This window comes from Nelumbo lutea, chromosome 3 (genome assembly GCF_056320005.1).
Source record: "Nelumbo lutea isolate HS-2025 chromosome 3, American lotus-T2T, whole genome shotgun sequence".
NCBI lineage: Eukaryota > Viridiplantae > Streptophyta > Magnoliopsida > Proteales > Nelumbonaceae > Nelumbo > Nelumbo lutea.
In genome coordinates, this window is record NC_142686.1 from 92,754,984 (window position 1) to 92,767,394 (window position 12,411).

Here is a 12,411-nt window from a genome sequence, read left to right on the forward strand (position 1 = left end):
TTTATATCCAATTGATAAAATGGCCAGTCAAAGTGGGCAATAAGAAATAAGAGAACTAGTTATGAGTTCATCTTAGCAACTCATACTGAGTTCATCTTAGTTGTATAGTCCACACCATACAACTAAGAAAAACTTTGCGACATCTGCCTTTACAACTCTCTATAGACCCACATGTTCAGTCTTGATTGAAAATACCTACTTGCATCCAACCAGTTTCTTTCCCTCACAAAGATCGACTAGTTCCCATGTGTTATTCTTGTAAAGGACCCTGACTTTTCTAACATGGCATTGTTCCACTTAGATAGTTGTTTGGCCTCAAGGCCCTCAACAACATTTCTGTGAAGGGAAACACTACAAATAGAAAGAATATAATAAGCACAGTAACTCGGTAAGAAGGTGATTGACTATCACAAGTAGGGGTGCAAGTGCAACTTGCCAACTTGGATGCACTCAGGTTGGGCTTTGGCCCAAATTTAAATGGGCCCGGCCTGAAGGCCTGAGCCCAAAGCAATGTAAAATGCTAATTCAGGCCAACCCAATTTGCACCCCTAATCACAAGAGGTGAAATCAGCAATAGGATGCTTAGTACAACAGTGAACACCCTTACAAAGAGCAATAGGTAAATCAAGGTCATTGAGGTTACCCAGTTAGGAAAAAGCAGTCTCAATCACATTTGCCTAATGAGTCTCTGATGATATTGCACTTAGAATTCCTAGTACTTCCATACCTTCTAGGGAGGGCTGAACCTTCAGATGGTGAGAGAGTACACCTGAAGCTCAAGAGAAGGTGCAATAGAAAAAAGAGAAGCAAATGATGAAGATATAGGATGGGTAGCAAAAGATAAATTGTAAAATAAGGTGATAGTAAGCATTCATGGGATGATGAACAATGGCTGAGATGCTAGCATTTCTGCTCAAGAAACAAGATGTTCCCCATGGAAAGCTATACATAGTATTCTCCCATCTTTCCATAATTGAATCAAGTATGAAGTTTGTTCTGGGATAGAACCGTGACCCGAGGCACTGGCCAGGAGAGTCATATCCTAGAAACCAGATTTGACAGAAAACCGGCCAATTTAACCGGATAACCGGTGAACTGGTCCTGGTTTCATAAAACCATTCAGATCACTGAGTGAGATGAAATTTCAAAATGGCAATGGCAAGACTTGAACCCACTACCTCTTATTTATGTGTGTATTGCTCAATTACCATTAGTCCATTCCTTTATTTTTATTATTTAATGACTCTTTATTGTATATATTACTTTATTACGCACATATTTTAAAGAACACGTGAGTTAAGAGGCTTAATTATATACATATATGCCACATCACCACGGTTCAACCTCTGGTTTGAATCCAGTTCAACCTCTGACCCATGAACCTCCTCTCCCTTTTCCGATTCTATGCCCAGTCCAGTTCTCTGAACATTGTCCTCGCCCTCAAGATAAGATGGTTTCATCCATACAAAGAAGCATAGTTTCTTGGGATGTTAGGAACCCAACTCCATCTCCACTGCCAAGTACCTTCCCCTCCCCCTTCCCAAACACCAGCAAGGAGAAGAAGATTTGACTCAATAGATACTTTATGTCTCAACTCTCAAACAAAGAGCATTTTAAGTGTTTGTTATTTGAAAACTCTTTGAATAGATTGGTGCTCAGCTTGTTGTATAGTTCAAAGTTATCTTCATTTCATACAGCCACAAGGAAATAATAAAATATATTCTAATTCCAATAAAAGGAATTATGAAACAGAAAGTATCTACAATAATTATACAATTAGGCCTTAGGCACTCAAGTAAATAAACCAAATAAAACTAAGAAAGTATAAATATCAAAAGCATGTATTTTATGCCAACTCTTACAAAACAAAAGAAGAATACCATGAAAGGATGGCAGGCTATACACTCTATTTGTCATTTCTATAGCAGTTCCCTCCAAAGCACGAAAGATCCCAGCCCTGGACATCATCGTCATTCCTTGTCCGATATACAGTCCATTTCTTTCAACATAATGAGGATCTGCTATAAAATAATTCCAATCAGTGTTAGGTAATATGCACAATGAAATGTCTAGGCAGATAATAATAATATACAGTCCATTTCTTTCAAATCAGATATCAATTTCTATACAAAAAGCAAATAAAAACTGTTGAGGATTTTGTGCAGATTTGTTAGTTGTTTTTGTTTATTATTTGTTTAGATAAGAAGTGGGGACCACAACACTCTTGTTGGAACCCTTTTTTTATGATGGAAAACGAAGATATATTAAAAAAGAAAAGCAAATACAGCCTAAAGAGGTGCTGAGACAGCACCTCCATCCAAACTAAGGAGAGGCTAGGCACCCAATGCCCAATATAAATAAAAATTCCCTGAACATCTTACCACCCCAACCACCCCAAATTAGAATACAAAAGGAAGCAATCAAGCAAAAACCCAAATCTGGATTCATTCTCTTGAGAGAACTAAACTAAACCCGAGCACCATCTCAAAGCTGCCAAAGGAACTCCAGTCCTCTCCCTTAACCTGCGACATTTCCAGCATTCCCCTCACTTGTCATCAACGATATCTAAAGCCTCCCCTTCATCTTCCTCCCAATTCTCACCCCATTCCCCAATTACTTTCCTCTTATTATTTTCCTGCCTTCTATTTTGTTCAGAGTGTTAGATTGCCTTTCTCATCAATGCTTCTCCCCCTAGGAAGAAAAGACCAAGAGATTTCCCCACAGCTGTCTGTCAATTAGTTTTTTATGCAGCTTTATGTGTTAGTCGCCCTATAAGTGCATATTAGTCATTATAACCTCTTTTTAATTGAAGTACAAATACTAATGGAGAGGGCAGCCAGATCTGATTTGCTCTTTCTTTCTCAACTTCTTCTCTTCTCTTTCTCTTCTTCCACAAGAAACACTTCTTTTCTTTGCAGATTTTTGATTCAGCAGATTTCTACTTGGTATCAGAGCAAGACAAGGGTTTCTTGGAGTTCATCCATGCAGTCCTAGATCAGCCGATTGCATTAGGAGATAAAGGGCTTATCGATCTACTTCAAACTGCCTAGTTCTTGGATTTTTTGGTGGGTTTCAGCCATCAAGACAGTGATCTATGTTTTGGCATCAAAACCAGGAAGAACTGGAATGCAGGGAAGAGTCCTAGTCAAGTTGGACTCTTCATTTTTGACCTAGTATTGGGCGCTTAGACCTTTCTGGACTTCTCTAGGTTTTTTTTTATAGATAAAAGTTCATTAATGATTCATTAGCAGCAAAAATTACAAGTGGGCCCAATACAACTGATCCCTAGTTACTCCTTGCTTAGCTAGATAGTCAGCAAGTGCACTAGCCTCCCTTCCCACCCATTGTATGGTCAAATTCATATGTTGTGTTACCCATTTGAAATTCTTCAATTCATTTCTATAACACCATATCACTGAGTCTGGATCTCTAAGCCACAGCCCACCACCACCTTGGAGTCCCCTTCTATCAAGCCTATCTATTCTGCAATTTTTTGTACACTGTGTAGGGCAGTTTAGTTTCTGGCAATTTCTGAGCCTTCTAGAGAGATCAATTCACTTTTCTCTCTGATGGGAGGTGGGAGGAGAGAGATTTCTCTCCAAGTAAGTTTGTCTTCCACTGGAAAGGTCTTCTACCCTTGTGTGTGAGATCAATCTAATCTTGGAGGCTTTCTACCTGGTTATTTTTTGTTTTTCAATTCATTTAAATGAAGGGTTGGAGTACTAAGCAGAAGTCAACTGGTAACCTGGGTCTAACTGTAGGAAGTATCAGTGATCTTTTGGGTCTAAGGATTATTACCAGTTTACCACAATAAAATTGGATGGTACAAATTATTTAGGATGGGCACAATCACCAAGATGGCAATTGGTGCTCATAGGAAATTGGGGTACATTATTGGGAGGAGAAGAATCCTAATACAGATTCCTTTCGAGTACAGGAGAATTACATGGTGCCTGGCTGTGTAATTCTATGTACCTCACATTGTTAAAAACTTTTTTGTGGGCTAATGCTGCAAAGGAGATTTGAGACGAAGTGATTGAGATCTATTCCTAGAAACATAATGTAGCTAGAGCCTATCAGTTAAGGAATCAGGTGATTAATACAAAACAGGGAGATAGGCCACTTGCTATGTATTTTTCCATGCTAAAAACACTTTGGCAGGAGATAGATCACCTAGAGATTATGGTTTCAGCGAGTATGAAGGATGCAGCAGTCTATCAAAAGTTGGTGGAGAAGAATAGGGTCTTTAAGTTCTTGGTTGGACTGAAACCCAAATTTGATATTGTCAGGCAACGCATCCTTTCTAGAGAAAGTGTAACTCTTTCTCAAGCCTATGCCTTTGTGTCTAGAGAGGAGAAAATGATGAATGTCATGTTGAGACAGCCTGGGGTCAACCATTTGACTATGGTTAGTACAGTCAAACCTAAGCCAAATGGAGACAAGGGGAGTAATGAGAACAAGAGTGAGGATAAGTACTTGGTGTGTAACTATTGCAAGAAACCTAAGCCTACCAAAGACACCTGTTGGAACCTCCACCCACATCTTATACCATCTCGGGTCAAGAACAAGAAGGGAAATGCAAATGTCACAATTACTGGAGACTCTTTGGGACCTCTTACCCAGTGTTTTAAAAGCGCAAAGTGCAAAAAAGGCGCAAGGGCCATTTTGCGCCTAAGGCGCAAGGTGAGGCGCGCGCCTTTTTGAGGTGAGGTGCGTGCCTTTTTGAGGTGAGGCGCGTGCCTTTTTGAGGCAAGGCGCACAATTTAAAAAAAAAAGCTAAAAATTCAAAAAAAAAACAAAAAATGCAAAACAATCAAAAAATTGCAAAAAAAAATTATAAAACATAATATTAACAAAAACATAAACTTAAGTTTTAAAATAAATGTTTTAAAAAACCTATTGTCTAAAATTAAAATACATAAATATAATATGTAAAGCATATTCAAATGAGAATTTAAAAACGAAGCCAAACATATAAAACATTTTCAAGCATAAAAAACCCACAATCTCTTTTTTTTTCTCAATTGCATCAAGTAGCTAATGTGACATGTTACATTCCTAATTCTACGAGCCGCCTTTGTGCCATGCCCCTCGAGGCAAGCCCAAACAAGTCCATGTTAGAGTCTTAAATTCTTAGTTTTCACACAAAAAATACTAATTTTATAGTTTTAATTGCTTTTAAGAAGATATTTTATTAAGATGAATGAATGGACAACATTACCAAATAGGGGATTCTCAAAGCTCTAAGAATTAAAGACTCTAACATGGACCTGTTTGGGCTGGCCTCGAGGGGCATGGCACGGGGGTCCGGGGGCGGAGCCCCCAGCCCAACCACCAGACTCAAAAAAAAGGAAAAAGCAACAAATTTTCAAAAGGCGCATGCCTGGTGCGCCTAGGACCTGGGCGAGGCGCCTACCCTAAAATGCACCTTGCCTGTGCGCCTAGGCGCGCCTTTTAAGTCACTGCTCTTACCAAAGCCAACTTGGAGCCCATTGCAATGGTAACAGTCATAACTGAACAAGAGAAGTATAGACAGCTTATGACTAAGAAGGATTCGGTTGATTATAGTTCTTCAAGCGGGTAGCAGAGTGCAAGAAATCCAAGAACTAGTCACACTACGTTCTTTGCTCATACAGGTAGTTCATATGCAGTTGCAAATTATGCATCCACCTCAAGTAAGGAGGGATCTCCCTATATTGTAGACTTAGGAGCATCTTAACACATGACCAATATTTTAGTGAAACTTTCCATCTTCCTCTGATTCTCCAATCCTAGACTGCCATGTAGGGCCTGTGCTTCCACCAATTCATCTTCTTCCTTTCAAGCCTCTAACCACAAAGAAGCTTCAATGGAGTAATCTAGCCAAACCTTTAAAGACAGTCCTTCAGCCTAAAGAGTAATCTTCCTAGGTATCTCCTCTGGTTTAACTCCATTCAAAAGCAAAGCAGCAGATCGCAAATCTCCCCAAAACTCCCCAATAAGATGAGCTCCACATAATAAGGCAATGGAGACTGCTACATCATGTTTCCAAAGATGGAACGGCTACCCAATCACCCTGACTATCACTCTATCTTCAATGGCATAAGATTTCAAATTGGATGAAGGACACTATTAGTGTCGACTAAATAAGGGTAGAATGGTCATTTGTATGTAAATTAGAAAGGCTAATACACCCTGGCTGAACGAGGAGAACAGTTTTTTTCTCTTCAGTTCGAACCAGGTTTTCTCCCCTCATTCTTCCTCTTTCTTTTCTCTTCTTCCTTCTTTTTCTTTTTCTTCCTTGATTAATCTGAAGGCTACAAGTTTACAGATCTGGACTTTATCAGACACCATCTGTACAAAGTAAGGATTTCGGATTTCCATGTCCTCTAGAATGCTTAGAGCCTCAACATCCATCAAGTTTTCAAGAGGATCAAACACTGCCTTCATACTATCAAAAGGGGTTAAAATGAATGACTTCCTTAATCCCATCTTACTAATCAAAATGTCAGCAATCTTCCTCCAATCCATAATTGGATTCTTAGCTTCAACCACTAACATATTGTTCCAGTGATCTTTACTGAAATTTGCACTCAGTAACGAATTACTGTTGCTGTTTGCCATGGCTAGAAAACCCTGGTTAGGAGTCTCTCCCTCCATCGCTGAAGAGTTTCCAACATATAACCCCTTGTCTACTTCTTCAGCTTCCACCATCTCTTTCATCTCTGAATTCCTTCAACCTATAAATACAGTCAAAATCTCAGTCACTCATCACCATCCTTGACTGTTTTCCCCACAAGGAAACAAACCATTTGTTTCCTTCCTTTGTCAAAGAACTCTGAAAGGGATATGAACAAACCCTTTGCATTCTGTTTACACTCCACCACATACTTCTATCTGACTTTGTGTGATTTTCCTTCCAACATATCTGTTTTCCTTTTGTTGCTGCTTCATTCAAGAAATCCTTCAGCCATTCGATTATCTACAAACCTTCCACCAGAACCATAGCCTTCTTCTACTCCCTTACTTCAAGCTGTAACACCTTTTGATTATTATTTTCTCGAAGACGAAGTCTTTAGCCTCCACTTTCAGGGCTTTCCTCCACCTTGTCACCTCCACAAAAACCTGAGAGCCTTCCATCCTAACAGGTCTTTGATACTTTATCTTCCATTCTTATCCCAATTGATTATTGTTGCTGATCAGAGAGGGAGAGAGAGAGAGAAAGAGGTGACCAAAAATGAAAAAGAGAAAAGTTATAGTGCCAAAAATTTTTTTAGATCATTGGGCCTTGTGTCCGTGTGCTTTAGATCCAGCACAAACAAGTATCCTATTTCTTTTTCCACATTCCACTGCCACCTATTCACCAGTCTTCTGACTGAAAATCCCAGAATTGGTTGTTATCCTACTAACAGGTCATTCATGGAGATCCCTTCAAATTTATCACAAATCATTACTATCCAATACTCAGTGAGCTACCTTTTCCTTAACCTGATCAATCATATGATTTATGCCTTGTTCTTTGTTTTCAAATAATCTAGCATTCCGTTACTCCACAAACTCTAGACAATTGCCACTTACATACAATTCCACAGTAATCTGTCTTCTCATAATACAAGGAAAGAGCCAAGCTGAAAATAGATTATAATTTATAAATACTATGGCACCAAAGGGATGGATAAAGTGGTTACATAAACTGGAAAGCTAGGAAAAAATGGTTAATATTCCCTTCACTTTTTAAGAAAATGATGCAAATATGAGAGGAGAGAAACAAGGTTTTTCTGTATCAGATGGAGCATCTCAAAGTATTGATAAGTTTAAGTGCAGATTCCCAGAAAAAAGGCCCTCCAAAATGGCTTTAATTGAAGAGGTTTAAGAAAATGAGTTGTCCAAACAATGTGCTTTTAAAAAAGGATAAAAAAGAGTATAAATCATTTTGTCGTATACCAATCATCCAGCTCCTTTAAACATCAGACTACAAATAAAGACCAGTGTTGTCACATAATATGAATTTATGCATAAATACTTTCTTTGAATCCCCCATGCCTTGCTGGTCATCAATGATGCCTAGTATGGTCATTTTGGATGGTATGTCAACATCAAACACTAATCAAAATACATATTATGCTTGTTCCTGTGCAAGTTAGAAAGATCCCTTACATCTCTTCATTTTGAACCTGATTTTTATTAAATATTCAAAATCTCAAATTTTAGCTATATGTTCTACATTTTAATCCTATACGCATTGCTAGTTATTTTCTATCATTAACACAGTCCATTTTCACCCTTCTGAAACCCTGTTCAACTGAATTTATTTTCAGCAAGTAAAGTACTAAACAATCTGGCCCTTTTTCAATCCCTAGGCCACCACACTGTGAATCCTGCAAGCAGGCAATTTTAGATTCCATTCATGACTCAATTCCTTTCAAAAGTGAATAACTCTACACCAAGTCACCAATTAATGACTTCTATAGAGAATAAAAACAGAGGGTTAAATATTAATACAAAATTAAAAGGCAACCCGCAAAAACTCATACCTTTAATAAGTTTAACCAAAAGGATCTCCAATCCAATCAAGGAATGGATTGATGTATGAAATGAACTAGGAAACTAGAATATCTCAGATCTATGATACATACCTAGACACTTACAAATGAGTGCTCTCTCATGTCAGACTTGTTAATTTTTAGCATTCATAACATTACCTCAAATTGGTGTCATTGTTTCAGATTACCTTATTCAGAGTTTAACAAATAGTTTGTTGTTTGATTAAGCTATACTTCTTACCAGTCTGCAGTCCCTGTAGAACGGTCCCACGTGTAAATCCAACTCCCCATCCACTCTCAAGACTAGATTGCTCCACAGCAACTGAAACTGCAACAGTGTCCCCCTTCTCAACATGAGCACTGCACGCCAATACACCAGGAACAAATACCTACAGACAAGACACCATGGAGAGTTGGAAAGACAAAAAAAAATATTCAGAAATTTCTGTCAGTTGACAAATATTAACATTGGAACTAAATATGACAAAATGAGAAGACTTAAAGTAAAAAGACTAAAAGAGAATCAAGAGCACAAAAAGGAGAAAAGCAAGAATGTTTGATGTCTATAAACTTGCCCCAAAAGTCTGAAACAATGAAGGCTAAAATATCTAAGGATACGACTGTTAAACAATCTTTGGAGCAAAAACTATGATACGTTGAAAGCAACATGTCATGAACAGAGCACATAAACACCAAGCAATTCGAGAAAGAAGATGAAACAACGAGTATAATTATAATGCAGATGCCAGCATCAGATGCATACCTGGGCACCTCGAAGAACAGCCTCTGCACATTTCCGGCTCACAATAACCTCCTTTAGAGGCTTGCCAGATGCATCACCATATTCAATTGTGTGTGGTCCAGAACCTCTAACGAACACAATACATTCCAATCCAGGTATTTGGCACTTATAAATGGGTTCACGGTGCTTTCTTTCTGAGAGATGGTAAACATCAGATTCCTTCGAGAAGGTTCCATTCTCTTCTCTCACATCAACTTCTGCAGTGTCACTGCTTCCATTAGTACTAGTACAATCAGTAGTATTTCCAAACCCTGATTCCGCTAGAATCGCCACTAGCTTTTCAATTGCAGCATCACTGGTTGTCTTCAGAGTGTTCACGCGAATGCAAGAGTAGCAAGATGGACGCCTACCCACGACAGACAAGGAGTCAAACTAGAACTAACATATCTCAAACTTTGAATATGCTGAAGTGAGAAACAGAAGTAAGTATCTAAGCTATAAAGATGTTGGTATTGAGAGATTTGCTTACGTTAGGGCTTTGGAGATTCGAGAGAAATGCTCCGCTCCGTAGACCTTGATGAAGTACTCCTCGACATGGGGGTTCCAACGCAGAGTGGGATTGTAGCTATAACGCTCACATTGTTCCATCTGCTCAGAAGATTCGTTGAGAGATCAGATACTTTAAAAAAAAAAAAAAAACAATACTAAAAATCGAGAAATGCTAGGTGGTTAATTAGTTGGGGAGCGGAAAGATGGAGAACCTTATTCAGAGCGGTGCTGAAACTCCTTCGGATGCTTCTCACCAAATCCCAGCCTCTGTTCATTCAAATGAAGGAGACACGTTAGTAAGCAGCGGGCTAGCACTTAGCAGCAAGTAGCAACGTAGAATATAATTTTTGTGCCGTACTATTGCGGGTCTGTAGCGGTACGCCGTATGGGAGGGCTGAATCTTTGATTGAACTGAGTTGTGTTTCCGTTTGGGAGTTCAGCTGCTTTGAGGATCCGGGCCTGAAGCGGACGCTTGACCGAAAGCCGATTTGGGCTTTCCGCATTATCCACGAAACATGTCCGTATTGGGTAGGTGCGAGAGAGCTTCTGAGTTCTGAGAAAAGGCCTTAACGGGAAGTAGGGGTGTACAATCGGTCGGTTCGGTTCGGTTTGGTTCAAACCGATTATTCGGTTTTATCATTTCTTCTAATTGAATCGAACCGAATTATATTAACCCTAACCGAATTTGATTCGGTTGTTGGAACCTCGTTCTACATAAATGACAAGCATTTAATAAATATTATTAATGAAAAGTTAAAATGGCCCCAAAATCCAATGGTTTTAATTAATTAATTAATTAATTAATTATTATTAATTAAAAGTTAGAATGACCCCAAAGCCCAATAGTTTTAATTAATTAGTTATTATTAATTAAAAGCTAAAATAGGCCCAATGGAGAATTGAGGAATTGGCCATCTTCAAACGTAATTAATGATTAATGAACAATTAATGACTAATAAACAATTAATAATGAGTCTAGGTTTTAATTAACTATTATTAATTGTTTATTGGAAAATATAATAATTAATTAGCATAAAATATTAAATAAAACATTAGTATATAATATACTTAACTAAATAACAACATTAATTCGGTTTTCGATTTAGTTTGGTTGAAAAATTTAGTCAAACCGAACTTTAACCGAAAACCAATTTTAAAAAAAAAATAAAAACTAAACCGAATCAATAGCCAAATTAACTTATTTGGTTTGGTTCGGTCCAATTTTCGATTTATCAACCGAATTTGAACACCCCTAACGGGAAGTGTGTCAAATTCTAAGCAAATAATTGGGTTGGTAGATTTTCCTTTGAGCTAGTAAGTGAATTCATTAATAAAGAAAGAGTAGTTTAGAAGGATAGTAAATTTTGGAGTTTGGTCCTTATTGATATTTGGTATAAAATCAAATCAATATTTTTCCTTATGGCAATAAGGAAGATAAATTTTTGGAGCAAGGGAGCTTCACCTTGACATTGACCTATAAGTTAAAATGTGGGGCTGACTGCCTTCAAGTGAATTCTCTGAATTGGAACTTGGTAGCAGGGGTGGCCATGAGCCGAGTTCTTCACGAGCTACTCAAGCTCGGCTCGTCAGGCTCGCAAACCAGACTCAAATATATATATATATATATATATATATATAAAATAATAGTATAATTCTTATTTTTTAAATATTAAATAAAATTTAATTTTTATAAAATATTTTTTCTCAAATCGAACTCGAGCTCAAGGTTTTAGCTCAAGCTTGAGCCTCATACTATTCGGCTTGGCTCAGCTCGAATCCACCCCTACTTGGTAGTATGGAATCTAAAAAGCCCTCTAAAGTTTAAAGTGTTATGTATCTCCTCTTAAATGATAAACTTCCATTGAAGGTCCTCTTAAGGAGGGTCTTGATATCAATGGTGATTGTAGTAGGTGTGTGTATCCATTGAAGACGTCAAGCGTATTTTCTTTGATTTTATATCCGCAAAACAAATTTGGGAAATTTCAATTCTTAACATTGCCAACTTAAATGGGGTTAATTTGGATATAGCAAAGTAGTGGATTGAAATCCATAAAAAAGTTTTGGTTTAGAGGAATCAGCTGAAGGAAAAATATGTGTTTATCATTTTGCATATATGGAAGAATAGGAATAAAAAACTTTCAATAAAGACGACCACCCCCCCTGGAATTATTCTGGATAGGGTTTTTAAGTCTTTCGATGAGTATTAGGTTCATAATGAGAAGCCCAATAAAAGCAAAGATATGATGAAAATGAAAAATATTTCATGCCAAATCTAGGTGAAATTAAAATTAACTTCTTGCAATAGGAATGGTCTTGTACTGTTGTTGCCATTACAAGAAACTATTTGAGCAAGGTTTTGGACTATAAAGGATATATCTTACACAATTCTTCTATTAATGCTGCGAAGGCTTGGGCGGCGTAAGATGCTCACAATTTGGGCAAAAATTTCTACGATTGTTCAATCATTATTGAAGGGGATTCGAATCTCATCATAAATTGTCTCAAATGTCCGAGTCCTCCTCTTGGAATCGAAGGAACATTATCTTATACAGCTCGCAGGTGAAGGAGAAGCTAGAAGGTAAAGTTTGTTATAGACAA

At 37.8% G+C, this 12,411-nt stretch overlaps 1 protein-coding gene across 12 annotated transcripts in view; it reads right to left on the reverse strand.

Annotated features, from left to right (window-relative positions):
- Positions 1–10,354, reverse strand: part of LOC148866885 (NOL1/NOP2/sun family protein) — a 98,016-nt gene extending 87,662 nt beyond the window's left edge. For 4 of the 12 annotated variants that reach the window (XR_016110073.1, XR_016110070.1, XM_088978858.1 and 1 more), the window contains exons 1-5: positions 10,026–10,164; positions 9,794–9,912; positions 9,286–9,670; positions 8,764–8,911; positions 1,881–2,021 (exon numbers count right to left, since the gene is read on the reverse strand). Coding sequence is in view for 7 of the 12 variants with exons in the window: in XM_088978858.1 (XP_088834984.1) it covers positions 1,881–2,021; positions 8,764–8,911; positions 9,286–9,670; positions 9,794–9,912; positions 10,026–10,088 (856 nt within the window). In the remaining 5 variants the exon portion in view is untranslated. The other 8 variants (XR_016110071.1, XM_088978861.1, XM_088978856.1 and 5 more) reach the window with 5 other exon arrangements.
- Positions 10,355–12,411: the final 2,057 nt, after the last annotated feature.